The sequence below is a fragment of the Plasmodium vinckei genome (assembly GCF_900681995.1).
Source record: "Plasmodium vinckei vinckei genome assembly, chromosome: PVVCY_03".
Classification (NCBI taxonomy): domain Eukaryota; phylum Apicomplexa; class Aconoidasida; order Haemosporida; family Plasmodiidae; genus Plasmodium; species Plasmodium vinckei.
The window spans coordinates 454,578-479,033 of NC_051295.1; the positions used below are offsets into that span (position 1 = coordinate 454,578).

Here is a 24,456-nt window from a genome sequence, read left to right on the forward strand (position 1 = left end):
TACCCAAATCTTTGAATACTTAATTTTACAATTTTTTTTTTGTAATAATTGCGCTTTGCGCTTTATTTCTATTGCATGTACATTCCTCAAAATATGTCATAAAAATCGAAAAAAAATTTTCATTTTTTTCTACATAAGCGTTAAATGTTTACAGCTATATTTTATAGCCATATTTTATAACTATATTATATAACCATATTTTATAACTAAACAAAATATACTGCATCTGCATCATTTGCCATATTTCTGCCTCGAAATATGTACACAACTTTTGAAACACGAATTATTTTAATAAAGTTTTTAAAAAATTTGTGGTTGTGCTTGGGCCCTTGCTTGGTAGTGGAGGTAGTTGCTCGACTTCCATCACCAAACAGGGTATAAAAAAATTAGTAAAATGTTCGAAAAAGAATATGCAAATTAATGAATAAACATGTTGGTAATGAACGAATAAATAAATGGATGAGCATATGATGTAGTATCGTGCCAGAGGAGGCAGTCTGATTAGTGATAGTAAGCCAGTTTTAAATGATTTACAATATCAACTCGTCAAGCGGTATTTTGAGTTCCTTTGAAATAATTCTGATTGTTTCCTCTGGGACCTGAATAGTCAATTTTGTATATGGATCGAGAGGGTCGTAAGTAATTGAATTATTAGTTTCACAAAAAACACTATTATTTAAAAATGCAAAATTATTTGCTGAATTTAAAAGTGTACTACCACAAAAACCACTCCACTGTACTCCATTCATTAAACTATTACGCACTAGACAAGATAAATTATTAGGTGTATAATATGAAACAAACCCTAATTGTATTAATGAATTTATTTGTTGGCATATTAAACTATTTAATATTAATTGTTCATCAAAAAAACATACTAATAAACAATCTGTTATGCATAGCCATCTTATAAATGTAAAAATTTTAGGAATAGATTGACCTATTAAAGTTAATATAGATTCATTACTATTTCTTGTTTTTCTTTTTTTGGGCAAACTAAATGCACCTCCTTTTACAGTTGCATTAAAAAAACGTTTATCAGTTAATGGCGAATTTCTAGATGCTAAATATGCACCTAATAATAATATTTTTGAATAAAATGATAAATCTATTTTATTTTTTAAATTTGTCTGATTTAAAAAAACGGAATCTGTTAGCTCGAAGGTAAAATGACTAGCATGATTATAAGTAGCAACACGAATATGAGTATCTATATTTCTTTGTAAGGCATTCATATTTTCAACAATGGGTTCTAATACTCCATCTATTATTGGTTTAATAAATAAAGGCCACATATGAGAGCATATAAATAATAATTCATGAAAATCACTTTTATAATCCTTATACGAAACATTTATAATATAATCAATATATCGACACCATATATCATATATAACATCATTTTCTAAAACAACATTATTTTTTTTTATTATAAATTCTTTTCCTGTATTTCCTTGATTATTATTTGTAGTGTAATATATTTTGAGGTCTTTATCATTATAAGTTAGTAAAGATTCAAAACACATAGTACTATATAATCTATATAATATATTCTTGCACATATCAGATGTATATGAATCAAACCAAACAGTTGGAGGTTGTGGTAACCCATCAAATATTTCATCAGGTAATGGTGATCTATTAATTAATATTACACATAATCCTCTTGTTGTTTTATTAGCTTTACTTAAATCATTATAAGGACCTTTAATATATTCATGTATTCTTGTTAATGCATAAAATAAATCAGGATGGGTTCTAACCAAATATCTAATATTATCTAATATAAATACAACAGATCTATCATATAATTTATCTTTGTAATAATTTTTATTGCTATATATTTTTATCCTATTTTTTTTTGCATTATTTTGTTCGTCTTCTAACTGTTTTTTTTCTACAGATGAGATATTTTGTGATTTACTTCTACCCTTATCAAGTTTGTTATGCTTTCCTTTTTCATTTATTTTTATATTTTTGCCTTTCTTGTCATTTCCTTTCATTTCTTTATCATTTTTTTGCAAGTTAAATTCATTTTCTGGAGTAAATGACAAAAGCTTATGTAATGTACTAAAAAAAACATCAGTATTTGATACATGGTTAGGAACTAGTTTTGTTGGATCATATTGATAATCTGTAATATTATTAAATTTTTTATATTCATCAAATTCTTTTAATAAACTAACACTTAAATCTTTGAGTATTGTATGGTATATAGCATTCTTTGCTGACTTTCCTGATTGATAAACAGCCATTAAACAATTTACATATGCATATGGTACATTTAATAATTTTATAAAACTTTTAACAACTTTTGTTTTCCCCATTCCAGGTAATCCTAAAACTTGTATCACAGATATAGGATCTCTCAAATCTCCTAACAAATTTATCATTCGATCTAATTGTACTTCTCTTTCAAATCCGCATGTTTTTAAACAAGTTATATATGTTCCTAATATATCACGTGGTATTGCTGGAATTATTTCTTTAAAATATTCTTCATCAATTATTTCATTTAGTTCTTCATCGTATAAACTATTCTGTTCTTCTGTATCATCATTTTCTTTACTATCATTTTCATCATCTAATTCTTCTGACTTGTTCACATTTCCATCATTTAATTCTTCTGACTTGTTTATATTTTCTTCATACTCTTCATCATCATCATCTTCGTCATTTTCCAGTTGATATTCACTATCCTTATCATCGTTATCGTTTGTTTCTTTATCTTCATTACTATCATTTATATATTCACAATCCTTTTGTTTTTTTTTTAACTTACTAATACTATTTTGGTTAGTACATGTGGAATCAGTATTTGATGGCAGTGTGCTCTTATTTCCCTTTGTTCTCGAATTTAGGGAACTATTTGAAATATTTATTTTTTGTTTTTTTGGGGAACTAAAACTGTAAATGCAATCCTGTGCTGTTGCATTACAGTCATCTGAATTTATATCACTTTCGCTATCCTTTATTTTGTGCATTTTCTTAATTTTTATCTTATACAAATATCATTTTAATAAAATATATACATATCTGTATGGTGAGGTTGAAACAAATATGGTACTAACTATTGTGACTATCAGTAAAACTTAAAATAAAAAATTAAAGGATCATGCAATATGCGAAAGGGCATAAATAAACAACTAAATGGCAGACGAAAAAAGGAAAACCGTTTTATTTTCCAAGCTCATCACATATACACACACATGTACACACATATATACAATAAGACCGAATAAAATGACTAATAACTAGGATTAAAAACTTATTTAAAACAAAAAAAAAAATGAATAATGTAAATCCATAAATAGTTTATTTTTTTTATGTGTAAGAAATACATATAAATTACAAATCAAAGAACTTTCATATAATTTAAATCTAAAAAAAAAGAAAAGAAAAAAAAATAAAGGATAAGCATATACAAATAATTATATCGTATCAAATTAATTTACACATCAAAATGAAATAAGAGAAATATTTATCGCATTTAGTGAAATATAATCCAATAAATTTACAAATTATGGAAAATTGTAAAATTAATGCAATGTATATTTGGATCTTTTTTCATATTTTTCTTATTATATCATGGTGCGCATTTTTTCCAATCATATAAAAAGGAAGACATGTGTATTTAAAAATTATATTATTTTAATTCATGCATATATCAAAATGTTTATTTTTTTAAATAATACTTTAAATGTTTTCAAATATTTTCGCATTTTTTTATAACAATTAATAAGCTTTTTACTAAAGATATATACAAGTTCTTGTGTAACAAAATAAGGAATAATATATGTAAAACAATATAACAAGAAAAGATTAATTTTAAAATGAGAATAAAAAGGTATATCCACAAATATACGTATGTAACTATTGGTGAATGATATAAATGTAAATAAGTAAAATTCAATTACTCTCAAATTAATTATGTACAGTAAGAAAAAAAATAAGTATTTTTGTAAAATATATGAACATATTACTAATCATAAAAAAAAATATGTACAAATTAGCTAGTTGGTATAAAAATAGTTAAAATATTATTCCTGTTCATAAATTTATATTATTTTTTTTTTATTTTTTTATTAAAATCGTCCACTAAATTGTCCTTAATTTTTACATCAACAGGGATAAGCCTGAAAGTAGTTGGAAAATAAATGTAATAAAATCAATACAATCAATAAAATTAACAAAAATAAGAGTATGCCACTTGGCTTATACTTAGGTGTTACGAAATTTGTAAATGTATGCTGACTATGTGCATGTATTTATATGGTACCATGTGTGTGATGCTTCCCCAAAGATTTCTATAAATGATTTAGAAAAACTCTGTTCTTCTCCTTTTATATTTTTCAAAAATTCAATACCTGCATGTATTTTGAAATGTACAAAATGTGGTATAGCATTATAATATTTTTATGACTAATCGTGTGAAATTAAAAAAAATGTATATCATCAAATATGTAAATATATATATTGTCGTTCTCGAAACCTGATGTATTTGTTTTTATTCCCCAATACTGATCGACAAGCATAACAAAAGAAAATATTCCAAATATTAATGAAAATATAGAAACAACCTTGAAAAAAATAATAAAAAGAAAATCATGTTTAGGAAACTGTGTTAATATTGTTGCTATAAGGTAGTAGCCCTTGATTAAAGATAGTATCCTAGCTGTTATTTTGTTTTATTATTTTGCTTTATTATTTTTTGTCGTGAAATTACTATGATAAGGAAAATGTCAATTTTAAGGAAATTGCACTGATAAAAAAAAAGAGAAAGATAGTCCAAATAATTTAAGAAAAATTTAATATATATATATATTTTTTGTTTTCCCCTTTTTTCTTATTACACTTTCATCTTTAAAATATGGTCTCCTTTTAATGCACATGATCAATTTATAGAAAATTATAAAAGAGGAATTACAACACATTAATAAGTTGTACTGAAAAATAAAAATGAATTCAAACTTTGATGAGAATTATGTTTGGAAAGATTTATGTGTGTCTATATGCATAATAATTTTATATAAATAACTAATGGATAGCTTTTTTTACAATATTTAGGAGGATGAAAAATTTTTGGTTATATAATCCAACACAATTATTTATCCATGTACCTAAATTAGTGCACAATAAGGTTGAGGAAAATTATAAAGTCATTAATATTGTAAGAATATATATATGGAAACATTTTTTATTTTTTAATTAATATTTAGGTTTGTATACGTACAATGATGGTCCATTCTTTTTACACACTTATTACAAGCTGAACAATGATGAGCTCTTTTTATTTTTGGCAAATTACATATTTTACAATAGCTTATATTATGGTCATACATATTTATATTCTCTCCTGGAAAGTCTATAAATAAAAATGTATAGCAATAAGTACAATTAATATATGAAGGAAAAAAATATACAAAAAAAATATACAAAAAAAATATGAAAAAAAACAATTATATTCATGATTAATACCAGATTTGTTTAAATATCCTGGATTTTTTAATAGACATTTTATATGGCACCATAAAGTCATACATGTTGTAAATCCAAATGAGATCAGACATGGTATTTTTATTTTTGTCCTATATAAAGAAAAAATTATAGAATAAAAAAGAGAAAGAAAAAGAGAGAAAAAACACTGTTATTTTTGTAATTACAACACATATTTCTTATTTTTTTTTTTTACGAAAAAGTTAATGCACATTTGAAACATAAATAAGTTGCTTGAATAGCTAGCCCATAAACCTGTTAATTTGTAAAAATGAGAAATGGGTGGCATAATGTTTTTTTTTATTTTTTTTTCACTCCCTTTTTTATTTTGATTAATTTATACTAATAAAACAATAGCGTAATTGTATAACACACGGAATATGGTTTTTATTTTGTTTATCATTTTATTTTCCTTTATTTTTGGTGTGTTACAAATGTCTTTCCCCAATATTAAAGAAAGAGAAAGGAGAGAAAAATATGGAAATTTATAATATTTTGAAAAATTTACTACAATTATATATTCATGATTAATTTAAAAAAAAAATCCTCTGATTTATGTTCCATTATTTTTTATTTCATAATTTATTTTGCAATTCATTTTGCAATTCATTTGTGTGTTAGTTTTTTAAATTTCCCTTTATAGGGTAAGAGTCAAAATAATTTGAAAACTGACTAAAATTAAATACCATTTTTTATAAGAAATATTAAAATTTAAACTAAATTATTTTATATACACAGACAATATAAAATAATCATGAGGAAATACAAGACCGTATTTATACGAAATATTTGTTTCAATTATGCATATGTCTAATTAAATAAGTAAATATAATTTTGTATAAAAAAAGAGAAAACAATATTATTTGTACAAAATGGTGAAACTGTTTAATAGGGTGATATAATATCCTATTTGTGTGTAAGAATGGATTTATTTTTTTTTTTTTGGAAAAAAGGAAAATATTTATAACATAGTTTGTACTATCTAATAAGGATATGTAATTTATTTTTTTAATACTAAGATATTGTAGTTTTAAAAAATGGAAATAGTCATTTCTTATTAATATGGACTGGAAATAATATATATGTTTTGATAAGGTACTTTGAAAATTTATAGGATTTTTTTCCAAATATTTTGTCATATATTCTGTCATATATTTATAATATTAATATTTTTTAATTTCCTTTATCATTTTTTCATATTTCATAAAAATAAACTTATTATTTATTGTCCTTTCTCAAAAATCGTAAAAAAATACATTATTTAAAAAAAAAAAAAACACACACACATATATACTACTACATACATGAGTAAGCAGAATGCACTTTGTATAATTTGCACTGGATATATAGAATAGGAATAGTTGAGATTGTAAAAAGAATTATATGTAAAAATGATAAAAAGTTAATAAATAAAAAAATGTAGCAAAATATAAATGTCGTTAAAAATAGAAAGGCAAGTATCAAAAATATATCGTGTACTTATTTTTATATATTTTGGACAGTTCTTTGTATTTCTAAATTTTCATTTTTTTTTTTTATCTCATAATAGTTTATATTATATGTCATTTATTTTTTGTAAATTTTTACATTTTTTTATGATTTCTTTTGTTTTTGTTTTTATTTTGGCAAATGTCCAAATAAAGGGATACTTAAAACTTGAAGTAAAATAATTTCCATAAATAAAAACAAGCCAGATTTTCATAATCTGTGTTTTTGTTTTTAATTATTTAATATTATTTTTTTTTAAAAATAAGATAAATTAAGTTTGGAAAAAATGTAAAATATGTCTATTTAAAGTTAGTGAATTATGTTAAATCATAAAAGTTGGTAGCTAGCGAAAAACATCAAAATAAAATTTTGAAAAGTTATTCAAACTATGTTGCTTCATTCTTATGTACGCACAATAATATTAAGATGTTTCCATAGTTTTTCATATTAACAATATACTTCTAAACTTTTACTTTTACAAAAATAAGTAAGCATAACATTAGTACCGTCACAAACTTATCGCATATTTCCATTGCTGTGTCAGTAGAGGATAAAGAAAAGCTCATTCCCTTTACAATATGATCGGAAATTTCGATAATAAAACTTTAGAGGATGATTCAACAAATTACAACATACCCCTTTGTCATAAAAATGAAAAAGATGTATCTTTAAACCTAAATGAGTCTAACCATTTCAATGGTTCAGAAAGTCAAAATGAAAAACAAGATAAAATAAATATTATAGGGAAAAGCAAAATGAATAAATCTTCTCATAGAATTGAAACAAATATAAATAATACAATTGAAAAAGAAAATGAATTGGACATATCTAAGTATGTATATTTAAGTGAGCATTTACAAATACGTAAAGATAAACATATTTCTATGAGTTCATCATTAAATAAATATATAAATGATAATATAAATTTTATTAGAAATTTTACAGAAAGTAATAAATCATTGGAAGTTTCAAAAAAAGCTATATCAAAACAATTTATTGACATAGGGATAAAAATACGATTTTTACTTTATAGAGATAAAATTAAAAAATATAGAAAATACAAAAAAAAATGTGAAGAAAAAAATGCAATGAAATTAAAAAGGGTAGGAAATAATGTAAATGCGTTATATGAAAAAAAGAATGTAGATTTAGAAAATGTTGTTACATCTAAAAATTCAAAAATTGCAAACAATTGTGGATATGACTCTAACTGTTCAGAAAGTAGCTGCCTACTATCTGACTCATCAATAGAAAATGGAAAGAAAGTACCAAAAAATGTAGAAGGTAAAGATTATCGAATTCCAAAGAATTTTGGTTTTAATGAAAAGGAATTACATACTATTAAAAGATTGGAAAAAAATAAAAATAAATACTTTGAATATTTAAATAATATGTATATAAAATATGCAATGCTTAATAATATGAACATTTCTTATTTTCAAAATATACAAAATATTGTTAATAAAAATGTTTCCGATATTAATATAACAAGTAAGTTGGACGATGAAATGAAAAATATTAGACAATTTTTTTCAAATGAAAAAAATGCTAAAAATATTGAAAGAAATCAAAACCTATTAAGAACAGATATTTTAAATGCAATGTTTGGATTTAACATAATTAGTGATACACAATGCATGAAAATCCCTATCAAACATTTAAATCGTGAGCATGAATATAAACATAAAGAAAGTTCAGTGGAAAATGTTTCTCTACATGAACAAGACACTATCTCTAAAAATATTGATAAAGAGCAAAACCCGTTTTTGCCAAAGCTTAGAAATGCAAAAAAAGGAAAAGAAGTTGTCGCAAAAAGTAGAAATAACAATGTTGTAAAAAAAATAGAAAACGTTGTTGATGAGAGTAAAAAAACAAAAATAGGTGAATATATACATGGGTTGCAAAAAAAAAATTATAAAATGAATGGAAAAATAAAAAGTTTAAAACAATATATATTGCTAAACAATTGGAAAGAGTTTAAAAATCATAATATATATATAAATATGATAGATCGTCAAAAAAAAGAAAATGAAAAATTATTTGCAAATTTATGTTATGATCAAATGAATTATATAAAAGAGAAAAAACAAATAATTTTAGAAAAGGAAGAAAAAGAAAGATTAAAATTGTTAAGAGAAAACAATATGGATGAATATATTAAATTAATTAAAAATGTAAAAAATAAAAGAATACAAGAATTATTAGATGTAACAGATAAATTTCTGAATACTATGTCTCATTCTGTATTGTATCAAAAAGGAGAACCAGCTTCTACTCTTTCTACTACATCTAAAGAATCTACAAATGCTAGAGAAAAATATTATGATGTTGCTCATACTATTAAAAAGAAAATTACAGAACAGCCATCTATATTAGTTGGTGGAAATTTAATGAAGTATCAATTAGAGGGACTTGAATGGCTAGTCTCTTTACATAATAATAATCTAAATGGAATATTAGCAGATGAAATGGGGTTAGGAAAAACAGTACAAACAATAAGTTTGTTTGCTTACCTTAAAGAATTAGAAGTGTGTAGTACAACTAACTCGTTTGATATGGATAGCAAAATTGGAAAAAACTTAATCATCGTTCCGTTGTCCACTTTACCAAACTGGACAAATGAATTTGAAAAATGGTGTCCATCTTTAAATGTTATAATTTATAAAGGAAATAAAAATGAAAGAAAAGATATTAGTAGAATATTGTTAGAAGAAAATTATGATATTTGTTTAACTACATTTGATATTATAATTAGAGAAAAAAATATATTAGGAAAAATATCTTGGAATTATATAATAATAGATGAAGGACATAGAATAAAGAATGATAAATCTAAACTTCATTCTATTCTTTCATTATTTATTAGTAAACATCGTATATTATTGACTGGTACCCCTTTACAAAATAATATGACTGAATTATGGGCTCTTTTAAATTTTATACTACCAAAAATATTTTCTTCTTCATCAAACTTTGAAGAATGGTTTTCACTTCCATTATGTAATGAAAAAAATGTTTATGGATCTATGACTGAAGAAGAGGAATTACTTATTATTAATCGGTTGCATACTATACTCTTACCTTTTATGCTTAGACGTTTGAAAAAAGATGTGCTTGAATTTTTACCTAAAAAATATGAATATAATATATATGTACAATTATCATTATATCAAAAATTATTATACAAACAGATTGAAGAAAAAAGTTTTAAACAAGTTAATTCTGACGGTACAGTAAATACAAAATCATTTCAAAATACTATAATGCAATTACGTAAAATTGTTAATCATCCATTTTTATTTACATACAATTATGATATTAATGATAGCATAATAAAATCAAGTGGTAAGTTTGAAGTACTTGATAGGATGTTACCGAAATTGATAAAATTTAAACATAAAATATTATTGTTTTGTCAAATGACAAGAGTAATGGATATACTTTGTGATTATTTTGAACTTCGACGATATAAATATCATAGACTTGATGGTAGTGTCAGTTTATCAGATCGTAGACAAATTATCGACAATTTTAATGAATCAAAATCGGTGAATAATTGTAAAGAAATTGATCATAACAATGTCAATCCTTTACCAGGCCAAGAATTAGATACTGATGAAGCTATGATATTTATACTTTCCACGAGATCTGGAAGTTTAGGACTCAACTTACAAGCAGCAGATACTGTAATTATATTTGATAGCGACTTTAATCCTCATCAAGATATTCAAGCAATGTGTCGATGCCACAGAATAGGCCAAAAAAGTGTCGTCAAAGTTTTTCGATTTATTACTCTTTCAAGTGTAGAGGAATTAATTTTTCAAAGGGCAAAAGATAAACTCAATATAAATGATAAAGTTATACAAGCAGGATTATTTAATAAAATATATGATGACAATGATAGACAAACAAAATTAAAAAATATTATTAAAAAAAATCAAAAATATGACACTACTCTCCATCCAACAAATCCTATCATGCTCAATGAATATATGAGTAGAACTCCAGAGGAACTCGAATATTTTCTTAACTTTGATCGAAACTATTTTGGTGAAGACCTCTTCGAACTCTTGCAGTCCATGCGCCAGAAGGAGATCCAAAAGTCCCAGTTCCGCTACATCAGTGAGGATGAGGAGGATGATGCCAACCTTAGCAATGCTGATGTTGCTGATGTTGCTGATGCTGACGTTGACGATGGTGGGGGTGATGACAATGCTTCCCTTGACGAAGCTGATCAGATTGAAAAAATTTTGATAAAATCGAATAAGCTAGTCAACGAGGCAGATTTGCCGGTCCACCTATTTTGTGAAGACATTGTTGAAGAACCTGAAATAAATTTTAAGAGAACAAGAAAAGTAATTAATTATAATCTTATGTATGAAGAAGAGCTAACTGAAGATCAGTTCTGCGAGCTGATCGATCCAGATTCCTCTCAACCATTATCTCAAAATAATTCCAATGACCCTATTGAAATTCAAGACTGTATAGAAAATGAGCATATGAGTGATGTTGAACTTTTAGAAAACCAAATGGACGATGTTGTACTTTTAGATAAGAAGAAGAAGAAAGAGGAGGACAATAGGGAAAATGAAATAACCGACATTGAAAATATTTATCTTGAAGAAGATCAAAGAAAAGATGAATATGAATTGGATAATCAGGATAAACAAACGGATGTGGAAAGAGAAGAAAATGTTATTAAAAAACGAAAAGGAGATGAAAAAAATGTTAATAATTTTGAAAAAAATTATTCAGAAATTTCTGAAGTGTTAAACATGTTAAATATTTCAACAAAATTACAAGATGAAAAAAAAAATAGAGAAAACAAAAAAAGAAAAAAAATTAATGAGAATGAAATGTGATAACTATTATTTTGTTTTATCATACTGCATCAGTCAGGCGAATTCAAATTTGACAAAAAAAAAAAAAAGAAAAAACATATGCATCTTCGGTTTATTTGTGTGCCTATAAAAACGGCATCGATCTTGTTATTTTGTTGTTTTTCCATTTTATAAATTTGTTGAATGCTTTGTATTTTTCATAATACCTTGTTCGAAACCATTTTTTGCATGCCAAAGGATGTGTATGTTTCTTTATATGCATACACTCAAATTAACATAAAAAAAAATATTTTAAAAATCAATTTTTTATGCAAATATCAATTTTAAAAGGGTGAAGAATAAACTCGCTTATTATTTCTTTTTTGAGATTCTGCAAAAAGGTAGAAAAATATAAGGAAGTAAAATGTAAGGAAGTAAAAATATGTCTATTAATTAGCCGATTTAGCAAAATAATTTATTTTCTTTCTTTTATTACTCACCATTTCACGTAAGTTTGATAATATATTTTTATGCATTTTCGAAGAAGATATATTTTTATTATTATTCATAACGTCTTCAATATTTATAGACAAATTAATATAATAAGAAGCTATTGTATAGGCTTCATATAATATTTTCAACTCTTTATATGAAATTCTTTTTAGCATTTGCTCATGATATAAAAGTGATGGATAAGTAGGAATATAACTATTGTTTGTAAAATAAAAAATAAAGTTATATATTATTATAATTATATTTCTTGAGAATGCTAATTTATCAAAATAATTGTTATTTTTATATATCCTATAAGTTTGTTCATGTTTTTTGTCATCTTCATAATTATTAATATTGTGGATTTTATATGGATGTGAATAAACTGTTGTCTGGTTATTTATTTCGTTAGTAATTTTTTTGCAACTTGGATTCAGCTCACTATCGATCTTATCATTAAATATATCTTGCACTAGTTTGGGGCGATGTATTAAAGAAATTTCTTTTCCTTTTTCAGCATTTTCATTCTCTATAGTAAAAGTGGGATGGCTTGGGTTTGAAATTATTTCGGTGGGTGTTACCTCTTGTGATGTTGCATGATTTTGCAAAAATAAATAATTTTTTAATTCTTCAAAAGTAAATATTTGATTTACATCAATCTTATTAATTTTATTTATAAATGCTTGTTTTTTTTTTCTATCTTTTTTTTTCATATATTTATTATTTTTATTTTTTTCATATATTTTTAGGTCATGCACATAAAAGTTTTTTTCTTCTATTTTGTCAAAATTATGATCACATGAAATGGATAGCTGTTCTAGATTATTTGTTTCTAAATTTTTTATTTCACCATATTGGGTTATATCATCATTTACAACTATGTTGACGTTATTTTTGTTAGCCTCTTCGTATGAATCAAATTTTCTTTTAAAGCTTTTAATGTATATGTCTAAAATGGTAAGCATCAAAGATCTAGTCACATTGAATGTATATTTATTGTACATATGAAAACTAAGGAATAAAGTTATTTGTAAAAGAGACGGGAAATCATAAAATAAAGGAAGTTTTTTTAAATTTATATTTTTATATATATTATATTTATTATTAATATGATTTAAAAAAAAAAAATCGGAAAAAATATGTCTAGATTGCATATGTGATAATACATGAAATAAAAGACCTAATAAGTTTTTATTTACTATTATATTAAATTTTCTTTTTATTAAATAAATAAAATATTCTGACCAAGATTCGTTTATATATATATTATTGTCTGCTAATACTTTTATAAATAACAATAATTTTTTTATTTTCACCTTTTTTTCAAACATCCTAAAATATTTATCATCATTTTGTTGATATTCTAAACAAGTGTGGTTATCCAATTCGATAGTTTGGTTGTATGTATTTTTTATTTCACAATTGTTTCTATTTTTCGATTTATTTAGGACTTTATATGATATTTGTTTGTTTGTATGTTTTATTTTAAAGAAAGCATCGTTTATTTCATTATTTGTTCTTTTTGGTTTGGTAGGTGGCTTGTACATGTTTATAATTTGATATAAAAATTGGCTGTCTTTGTTCTTTAATATTATGTACATGTTAATAATAAATTGGATTAAATCCTTTGAACTTATTGTGTGCATATTTTCTAAAATATATGTACTTATATTTGTTAATAAATTTTCATTATAACGATATTTACATTTCGCTAATATTGATATAAGATCTTTTATTTGTTTTATATTGTAATTATTTATGTGACTATTTTTTTTTAATTTTCCATTTGATTCTTCCTCTTTTGTGTGCATATTATTTATGAGGTAGCTATTTGATAAATAGTTGGCTAGCTGTTTTAATTTTTTTTTTTTGTTCATATTTTTTTCGATTTTTATAAAATATTTCATAATAATTATTAAATCATCAATACTAAAAAAAGATATATCCTTTTTTAAGAAATCCAAAATTTGTTGATTAAATTTATTGATGGTTAGCATATTCCATGTTTCATATGTCATATATTTTTTTTTCAAAATTTTAACATAATCTACAACTTGATTTTTTTCGATATTTATATTTAAGGAAATGGAAATACATTTATTTATTAGATCTACACAATTGTTCATTGAATTTTTATATTTTCTCATCGTATATTTTTCGTAATTTAAATTTTTATAGTACATTTTTTTAGTCAAAAAAAAGTGGACATATTTTTTTTTTTTTATATTATTTTTTATGAAATGCTCTACAAACTCATATGACACTGTTTTATATAAAGGGCATTCCACACAAGTTTTATCTCTACTATTTTTGCTATTTTTATTATGATAGTTAGCTATTTTTGCAATTCTAACATACTGATGAGATAATGAATGAAGAGATGATGATCCATCCTTTGTTGTAATACAATTTCGTAAATAATAGTATGAAGAAGAATTAAGAAAAAGACTTCCATAACAACTAATAAATGACTTTTGTGCTTCATTTTTTTTTAATATTTTATTTATTTGTATTTTTAAATTTACACATGATTTTAAAAAACTAATGGATAATTTGTAGGGCATATATATATTATTTTCGTTTTTTATGTCTTCAAAATTATAATATATATATCTCAAAAGTGTATTTAAAAAATCATAGTAATATATTTTTGCATATACATAATAGTTAAATAGATGAATTATATCTTCCACTGTTATACACTTGAGCATGTAATTATTTTGTGATTCATTTTTTTGGAAAATTAATTTATAATGGAAAGGGGTTAACCCCTCTGTAAATGTGTGGCATAATATACGATTTATTTCTGGATCATTTTTTCCCAATAAAAATGTAATATTTTTCAAATTTAAAATTATAATTTTAAGCATATAATTGTGATTGTTATAGCTGGTTGTATGCGGATCTTTATTAATTTGTTCATTCAGGAACTCACATTTTTTACTACCATAATTTATGTCATTGTATTTGTTTTCATGCTTTATTACACTAGTTTGTCCCTTTTGAAATGTATCAAAATGTATAGTATTATCTTTGATAACATTAATGTTTGAAAGGCTTGCTAATATATCTGTTTTTGCATTCTTTTTAAAAAGATATAATTTTCTATGACTTAGTTTTTTTCCTATTTTAAAGTTTTTTTTTTTTTCTACCCATTTTATTATTGCCCTTTGAAAATCCATGAGGATAATTATATAAGCAAAGTTTAGTTCGCAGAGAATAAAAATAGCATCATCTTTACATTTTTAGTTCTTTAAAAGCTTGATAAAAAGATTATGCAGGTTAGTTTACATGTATATAGAGAGATATTTTTGAAATATATAGAAATGACGTGGTATTTAATTCATGCATCGTCTTAATACTTACTATTATTCGTTCATTATTTTCTATTATTTTTTTTAAATACCCATGTAAGATGGATAATGAAATTGTTAAGTTTTATAAATGTATATTTTATTGAAGTAATATATTTATATTACAGAATAAATTAAGTCAAAAAAAATGTAACAAAAAAATAAAAATCGCACATTTTGGCTAGTTTTTTAAAAATACTAAATAAATGAATATACTCATTTTTATTTAACATAAATAAAGTATATTAATTTCAAATGGTTTACAAAACAAGTTAAATTGGTGTGGTATATCATACACTCTTCTTATGGTGGAAAATGATATATATACATTGGTTAAAAAAAAAAAAAATATGAACATAAAAAAAGGAAAATACATTTAGCTAGTTTTATTTTTTTTTTTTTATTGAAATGCTAACATATGTTACTCTTCTTTCCTTAGTTCTCTACAAAAAAAAAAAATAAAAAATGAATTACATAAAAAGTGTAAATACTATAAATAATGTATAAAGATATTTTAAAAAAAAACAAAATATTTTAAAGAAAATTAATACACACACATTTAAGTTGGGATATTATAAAATATGAACTGTACATATGGTTGTGTAGTTGTACATAATAATGATGGAAATATTACCTCTGAATATTTGTGTAGCTTAGGATTGTATGGTGTTTTTGCAAAATTTATTAAACTATCATAATTGTCATTTAAAAATATATCATTTATAATATAAGTATTAGATATTATATTATCATTCATTGATAATGTTTCACTATTTATATTTATGTCTAAATGGTTTGAATAATCAGTGAGTTTTATTTTGGGTGGAGTTTTATTATTTATATTTTTATTATTACTATTGGTAGATATGTTAACAGTATTAGTTTTATTTGTATTTATGTTATGTTTAGGGGTACTAATTGATGTTAAAAATTTACAATAATAATTTACAATATCCTGAAGAAGATAAGAAGATCGAATAATATTGCTGCCTACTGCATAAATACAAATTTCTTCGTTTGGCATATTTTTTGAATTATTTCCATTTTTATTATTTCCTTCTATAATATTTTTTACTTGATTTGTGTTAGTATTTAATAATTTTATAATTCTCTTTTGATATATATTAATTGGCTTGCTAGATCGTATATATATATCTGTGTTTTTTTTTTTATGAACATGGTCATATTCTTTTTGAATTGTATCAATAGTTACCTTGCTTGTTTTTTTTTTTTTTTTTTTTAAAATTGTTTCCATTATTTTGTCATAATATTTTATTCTTTCGTTAATTAAATTGGTAGTAATTATTATATCTATAATTATCCAGGTCTTTGTCCCTATTTTTAACTAATAAAGGATAGCATATTAAAATGGTGAATATTTTTGTTTGCAAATTTTGTAAATATTAAACTGTTTATATGTTCCATAAATAATGTTCTTTTGTCGTTGGATTTGTCATTATTTATTTTTTTTTACTTTTTTTTTTAATTTTTTTTTCCATTTTTTTAAGGGCACAAAATTAATGCCATATGAGGAAGCACATATCAATAAGGAAATTATTCCATAATCCAACATAGCAATAATAAATAAAAGCGGAATGAAAATTAATAATATTTTCCAAAATAATATTTCACAACATGTTGTATATGAAAAAAAATTAACTTTTATAAAATCACGAGAATTTATTATCAATTATTTTAGGAATATAATTTCCTTTCATTAGTCAATTTTTTCTCTCTATACATATTCATTTGTTATTACTTTATATTCTTATTTTTGCAACTTTCTTTTATCTTGATAGTATGCCTTAACTAGCCCATAATGGTAAAGGGTGGAGAATGAAAAATGATTTGAATATAATATGATTTTAACAAAATCTAAAGCCCACTCTACATTTTGTAAAATTGTAAAAATAATTAACAACATCAATAATAGGAATAAATATTCATTTCAAAAGATACATAGTAGGGCTCACTATTTTTCATTTTATAATGAACATAGCCAAAATCAGGAAGATAAAAATGAAGGGAAAAAATGTGTGCGTCACTTTTTGAGATTTCACAAGGAATTAGAATATTTAGTAAATAAGGAATTATCAAATGATAGCTATATTGATAATAAAACTTTTTCATTCAATATACCAAATCATGGAAACAATGGAAATGCTCAGCTAGCTATCGAAAATAATCAAAAGTGTGATATGGCTAGTAAGACAAATCAAATGGAAATAGAGTCTCAGACCGAAACAACCTGTTCTTATCAAACATGCAAAGAAATAGTAAATAAACACGTAGAAAAAAGTGTAGGATTAATATATAAGACAATTGAAGGATTGAGTCTAAAGGATATATATTATTTATATGAAAAAATAAGTAATAAAGAGTTGTTTATTGTGTTTGTTATAAAATTGTTAAATAATGATGGTACTAAAGAAAATATTAATAGTGTGATAAAAAATAATTTTAATATTGGGAGAAAAGTTAATACACATAATAAATTAAATATAGATAATTTATTATATTCATTTTTTATTTGTTCTGATTTTTATATTCGTAAAGCTAATATTCTTATTTATAAAAATATCGACTTTTTTAATGATATCCAAATTGTTTGCAAAAATTTATTAGTATACCTTTTTGATAGAATAAATAAAAATAATTCACAGTTAAAATTTAAAGAACTTAATCAAGTATTTATTATATCTATGAAATTGGAAAGAAATTATCCAAATTTATTTTCAACTAATAATATTAACGAGCTAGCAAGGATGTTATCCTTCCGTTTTTTTCAAATAAATCAAAAAGAAGAAGACAAAAAATGTGTTATTAATAATGGAACAAAAAATGGTAGAAGTTTTATTGACCTGCCTATTAACATAGGAGATGTGAGCAAATTGTTGTATGAACTCATAATTGATAATAAAGAAATTTCGAAAATAAATAAAAACAATGATATGATGGAAAATATACAAAATGAAGAACATATAAATTTAATAAAAAATATATTAACACATTCAGTAAAAGAATTAAAAAATCATGATATAGTGAAAGATATTTTTTTTGCAAAAAATATTATTTCTATATTATATAGTTTAACACATATATCTAATAAATGTTTTCATAATATTTTTGTTGAAATATTTGAAAATAGTTTAAATTTTTTTTATTTATTTTTCTTGTCTACAAATAAAGAGAATAAAAATCAAGTCATCACAGCAAGTTGTTACGATCTAAATGTATTAATAAAAAATATATCAAACCAATTCAACTTTTATTTTGACAAAGAAAAAGATGAAAATGTTGAAGAAGTAAAGAAAAACTTAGACGAAAAAATAAAAAATATTACTCTATCAAATAGATCTAATTCAAAATCAGAGTTTTCATACATTTTAACAATAAAAAATTTGGGGTCTAAAATACGTGATGAATTTACTATTGAAGAAATTGTGAAATTTATTTATTCTTTAACATTTTATCAAAAAAAATTATATAATCCTACCTCTTGTAACTTTAATAAAAAGGAAAAAATCAGGGATATACTCACAAAATTTTTAATCCCAACCATTTATGATATGGTTGAAAGGGATTTATATAAATTAGTTTTACATATGAATATGCCAAAAAAAAGTAAAGGAAAAGAACAAAATTTCAATAGTCATATAACTAGGGGAAACACACCAAATTTGGATCCAAGCACCCTTTCAAAAGGCTTGACATATAATTCGAAAAAAAAAAATGAATTAGTAAACATATATGATGAAAATTATATTTTAAAATATTTAAGTCATTTAATTAATATATATTATGAGCATAAATTTATTGATTTACAAATTTTTTTTCTCACTATAGTTATCTTATCAAAATTTAAAAATATCGATTTAGTAATATTGAGTAATATTTTAAATATATGCTCAAAATCGAATTATTTTTATGATACATTTTTTGTAAGCTTTTATATTTTTAACTGTTTTGATGGAAAAAAATGGAATGACATTTTGAGAGACCCAACAACAAATACTATAAGGATAGGTAGCATTTGGAAAAGGTTTTTGAAAAATATAAAAACAAGAGCATCGAATGAAAAAGAGCTAAATAAAATGTATCCTGTAAATATAATTAAAATTATGAATGGATTAATATATTATAAATGTTTGGATAGAAAAATGATCGAAATAATTATCAAAATTATATCCCAAAATGATTTAAGTAGTAATGAAAATGTAGCAGTAGATAATACAACAACACAAATAAAGTTAGCAAATGAAAAGGACAAGTTTAATTTGGTTTGCTTGAGCTCAGTTTTGAATTATATGAGTTATACAGAAAATATACAAAGCTATGATATGAAAGTAAAACTTGTAAAAATAATAAAAGAAAAAATACTAAAGAATAATATAAAGGATAATAACAGATTATTATGCAGTATATATATAAGTTATGGACGATTAAATATTTATGACAAATCATTATTTTATAATATTTATAAAAAGCTAGACATTAAAAAATTAAGTCTTTTAAATATATTAAGTATATTATCTTATTTAAATAAAATGGGGATTTATGATGGGAAAATATTACGTACATGTTTTAATTACACCTTTGAACAAAACAAAAATAAAATTATTTTATATAATACATCATTGATGATACATTTATTTTTTATTCTGACGTCTATATGTCAGTTATATTTATATGATAATATACACACTGTCTTGACTCATATATTGCACATAATTAATTGTGTCTATATGAATAGTAAGCAAAGTGGGCACAAGCAAAACAGAAAGAGATTAAAGCAAAATGAAATAAACCTACTTTCCAATTTCACTAACGATAGTAATAGTCTACCTATGAATTATCACTTTTATTCGATGCTTTATATAAGCTTACAATCATTTTATTTATTTTTTTTAAATGAAAAATTTAGTCCTAACACTAGTTTTATAAATCAAATAAATATTAAATATTTGCGTATAATAAATTATTTAATAGATCAAAAATATGATCAATATTATTCAATTAAACCAACAAATTCAGATATTCAAAAAAAGGTTATGGCCCTTTTAAAACATACCCTTAAAAATAAAAATGTCCAAATTGTTTATGAATATTATTTGACTCCCATTCCATATCTTATTGATATGGTTATTCTACCCAAATAAAAAGTGGGTAAAATAGCTATTTTGTATTTTTTTTTTTTTTTTTTAATTTATACCATTTTGGCTAGCTGTGGTTTCATTTTTTTATGTATGTGCATGTGAATATACTTTTTTCAATTTCATGTTTCACTATTTGTTTTAATTTTAAAGTTAACAATTTTTTTTCGTGAAACAACAGGATAAACTTGTTTCAATTCAATTTTCCAAACATTATAAGTATTTTTATTTTATTATTAAAATTTTTTAAAATAATATTGGTACATGTTTTCTTTGGGGGTGTACCATAATACTGAATAATGGGAATATTATGTATAAAGCTATATATTCCCATTTCATAGAATTGCTTGTTTAGTTTGTTAGTTGTTAGCCCATTCTAATGTGCTGATAAAGTTCCAGTTATTTTTTGCTATCCATTTTGTATTATATAAGAGACATATGATGTATATTATTTTTTTTTGGAAACGGGAAAATTGTATAAATATGCCATTAATTAAATAAGTAAAAAAATAGTATTATAAATAAAACTACTTTTAAAATGAAAAATAATGTAATACAACATGATATATCTAGTGCATATATATTCGGGGCATCCCATCTTATGCCAAAATAAAAAGGAAAATAATATAAGCATTATATAATAAACAAAAAATATATATGCTGCTGTATATTATTATATATTTTTTTTTACATGCATAAGCAAGGTATGTGGAAAAATTGAATAGCCAAACGGTTAAATGTGAAAAAAATGAAATACCATTTAATTGTAGTAGAATTTATTTAAATTTTTTTTTTAAATAAATATTTTTCTGACAAGTAAAATGGTTAGGCATGTTGAGGATATCACTAAGGAGTAGTATAAAAATAGAAAAATATTAAATTTTATATTAATTAAAAAAAAAAAAAAAGCATCAGAAACGTTGTGAAACAAATTAATATTCCAACAGGCACCAACAAGTTCATTTTCCGTTTTTTTCATTTAACTTCCTTTGTCAAAGATCTACATCCAAGGGAATAAAGAGATTGAAAAAGAAAACTCTCAAATAATAGAGGATTTACAGTGTTTGTATCAAGGGGTATGATCAAATGCTGTGCTGCTTATTAAAATAAAATAATTTATCAAAGTGTTAGCAAAATGGAAACCAACCCATATGTTTTAAAGAACTTAGTTCATGTATATGAAGAATATATAAACCTGATAATTAACAGAGTAAAGGGATATAAAGTATTAGTACTTGATGATGAAACAAAAGTAATAATCTCTTTAATATTTTCCCATTCTTATATTTTAGAGAAAGAAATATTTTTAACATTAAATTTTAATGATATAAATATATTTGAAGATATAAAGAATGGTAGTAACCAAAATTCAAGTAGTAGAAGTAGTAAAATAGACGAGTTGAGTTTTCAAAATTATAAAATAAAAAATTTAAAACATTTGAAAGCTATTTTTTTATTACGACCTACACATACAAATATATTAAAATTAATGAAAGAACTTAAAAAGCCAATTTTTTTAGAATATTATTTATTTTTTACAAATATATTAAATAATAGTTATATAGAAAAGCTAGCCAAAGCTGATGAATTTGAATGTATAAAAAGTGTTATGGAATATTATATAGATATTTATATATTACATGATAAATTATTTTCTCTTAATATTGATTATACATCATTTTTATATAAAAATGATAATAAAATATTATTTAAAAATACAATAAAAAGTGCTAGTGGCAATAGTATGAGCATGCAAAGAGACATTCAATTTAAGAGTTCTAATAATAGTCTTACTTTTGAAGAATTTAATAAAAATAATGGAAATTACATGAACTTAAATTATTTGGAAAATGATAATGATGAGTATAACGAGTTTTATAGTAATGATTTACAACATAAAGAAAATGAAAATCTCAATGATGAATCAAAAAATATGTTGTATGAGCATTCACTAATAAACAGATTGATAGAAGGAATGTTTTCTTTCTTATGTTCTATAAAACAAGTACCAGACATTATATATAATAAACATTCTTATGTTTGTAAATCTATTATAGATGCTTTAAAAATGAAAATGTTAAAACATGAAAATATTTTTTCAAATATTATAGAAAGTTATGAAAATTATGATAATTATACAAAATCAAATTCAATGGAAAATTTTCAAGATAATAATTTATTAGTTAATAAAAATATAGATGTAAATACGGAAGGGAATTGTTGTTATATGGTATTACTTGATAGAAGAGAAGATCCTATAACACCACTTTTAATGCAATGGACTTATCAAGCTATGTTACATGAATTAATAGGAATAGATAATAATAAAATAATTTTAGATTCAAATAATATTGAAGAATCTCAAATTGTTATGTCTAGTAATTATGATGATTTTTATAATGAACATCTATTTGATAATTTTGGTGATTTAGGGCAAGCTGTACAAAGTTATGTAGATGTATATCAAAAAGAAACTGCACGTAAAAGTAAATTAGAATCCATTGATGATATTCAAAAATTTATAGAAGCATATCCTAATTATAAAAAATTATCAGGGAATGTAACAAAACATGTTAATATTTTACATAAATTTTCTGAACTTGTTGAAAAAAGACAATTATTTCATATTTCCGAGCTTGAACAATCTATATCTATATATCAAAAAAAAATGGAACATTATAAACAAGTTATAGAAACAGTAAAAAATTATTCTTATACTAATTATGATGCTTTACGACTTTCATTATTATATTCTCTAAAATATGAAGATAAAGAACATATAGATACAATAAAAAAAGAGTTACTAAAAAGAAATATAGAAAAAGATCAAATATCATTAATTGATTCTATAATGACATATTCAAATGAAAAAAATAGAAAAAATAATATATTTAAAGAACAAACTTTTCTTGATTTTGCTAAGACAACTATAACTCGAACTATTAAGGGTACATCAAATGTTTTTACGTTACACAAATCATATATATATTATTTAATTGAAGATATTATTAAATATAAATTAGACACAAGTATATATACTACTACCAACCTACTTAATATTGCACCAAACATAAACAAAAAAATTAATTCAATCATTGTATTTATTGTAGGAGGTGCTACATATGAAGAATATAGAGATGTTCAAACTTTAAGCAAAAAATATAATATAAATATTATTCTTGGTGGTACACAAATTCATAATTCCCAATCATTCTTAGCAGATGTCCTTCAACTAACTAAGAAATAGTTATTTAACTTGTTGAACATTTTTCTTAATTTTTTTTTACCGTATTATTCATTCTTTCTTTATATTTTTTTGCATTTTTTTATAACTGACTGTGAATATAACTACATAATATGAAGTTCATATTATATCGAATATTTTTTGAAAACATTTTCCTTATACTTGTATGTATCCCTAAAGAAGGAATAAAAAAATCGGTTAGTATTGCCTGAATAATGGCATATTATTAGAAGCCTAATTGAAGGAGGACTATGCAAATTGTTTGCTTCAAACATTTTACTTATCCTTTTTCAATAAAATAAAAAGAAATACAATTTAGTAAATTTTCGAAAAATATGCAGAAAGAATGTAGTAGCATATTTTAGTGTAACAGATTAGGTCTGTACATTTTGCATGCGAACTAATTTTAA

The 24,456-nt window shown here is 23.1% G+C and overlaps 7 protein-coding genes across 7 annotated transcripts; 3 read left to right on the forward strand and 4 right to left on the reverse strand.

Annotated features, from left to right (window-relative positions):
* Positions 1-530: 530 nt before the first annotated feature.
* PVVCY_0301340 (origin recognition complex subunit 5, putative) lies at positions 531-2,984 on the reverse strand (the record flags this gene model as incomplete). Its single annotated transcript, XM_008628343.2, has 1 exon — positions 531-2,984. The coding sequence occupies one exon, from the start codon at positions 2,982-2,984 to the stop codon at positions 531-533; it is 2,454 nt and encodes an 817-aa protein (XP_008626565.1).
* A 1,079-nt stretch (positions 2,985-4,063) lies between these two features.
* On the reverse strand, positions 4,064-5,899 carry PVVCY_0301350 (palmitoyltransferase DHHC11, putative; the record flags this gene model as incomplete). Its single annotated transcript, XM_008628344.2, has 10 exons — positions 4,064-4,136; positions 4,280-4,367; positions 4,493-4,580; positions 4,727-4,762; positions 4,854-4,946; positions 5,059-5,120; positions 5,234-5,365; positions 5,479-5,588; positions 5,693-5,751; positions 5,840-5,899. 10 exons carry the CDS (start codon positions 5,897-5,899, stop codon positions 4,064-4,066), a joined length of 801 nt encoding a protein of 266 aa, XP_008626566.2.
* Positions 5,900-7,562: 1,663 nt separating this feature from the next.
* PVVCY_0301360 (DEAD/DEAH helicase, putative) lies at positions 7,563-11,846 on the forward strand (the record flags this gene model as incomplete). The annotated part of the gene is made up of 1 exon (XM_008628345.2): positions 7,563-11,846. One exon carries the CDS (start codon positions 7,563-7,565, stop codon positions 11,844-11,846), a length of 4,284 nt encoding a protein of 1,427 aa, XP_008626567.1.
* Positions 11,847-12,123: 277 nt separating this feature from the next.
* PVVCY_0301370 (conserved Plasmodium protein, unknown function) lies at positions 12,124-15,478 on the reverse strand (the record flags this gene model as incomplete). The annotated part of the gene is made up of 2 exons (XM_008628346.2): positions 12,124-12,195; positions 12,305-15,478. The coding sequence occupies 2 exons, from the start codon at positions 15,476-15,478 to the stop codon at positions 12,124-12,126; spliced, it is 3,246 nt and encodes a 1,081-aa protein (XP_008626568.2).
* Positions 15,479-16,035: 557 nt separating this feature from the next.
* Positions 16,036-16,904, reverse strand: PVVCY_0301380 (conserved Plasmodium protein, unknown function; the record flags this gene model as incomplete). Its single annotated transcript, XM_008628347.2, has 2 exons — positions 16,036-16,092; positions 16,284-16,904. The coding sequence occupies 2 exons, from the start codon at positions 16,902-16,904 to the stop codon at positions 16,036-16,038; spliced, it is 678 nt and encodes a 225-aa protein (XP_008626569.2).
* A 604-nt stretch (positions 16,905-17,508) lies between these two features.
* PVVCY_0301390 (conserved Plasmodium protein, unknown function) lies at positions 17,509-20,808 on the forward strand (the record flags this gene model as incomplete). Its single annotated transcript, XM_008628348.2, has 1 exon — positions 17,509-20,808. The coding sequence occupies one exon, from the start codon at positions 17,509-17,511 to the stop codon at positions 20,806-20,808; it is 3,300 nt and encodes a 1,099-aa protein (XP_008626570.2).
* A 1,129-nt stretch (positions 20,809-21,937) lies between these two features.
* On the forward strand, positions 21,938-24,049 carry PVVCY_0301400 (vacuolar protein sorting-associated protein 45, putative; the record flags this gene model as incomplete). Its single annotated transcript, XM_008628349.2, has 1 exon — positions 21,938-24,049. The coding sequence occupies one exon, from the start codon at positions 21,938-21,940 to the stop codon at positions 24,047-24,049; it is 2,112 nt and encodes a 703-aa protein (XP_008626571.2).
* Between the last annotated feature and the right edge of the window lie 407 nt (positions 24,050-24,456).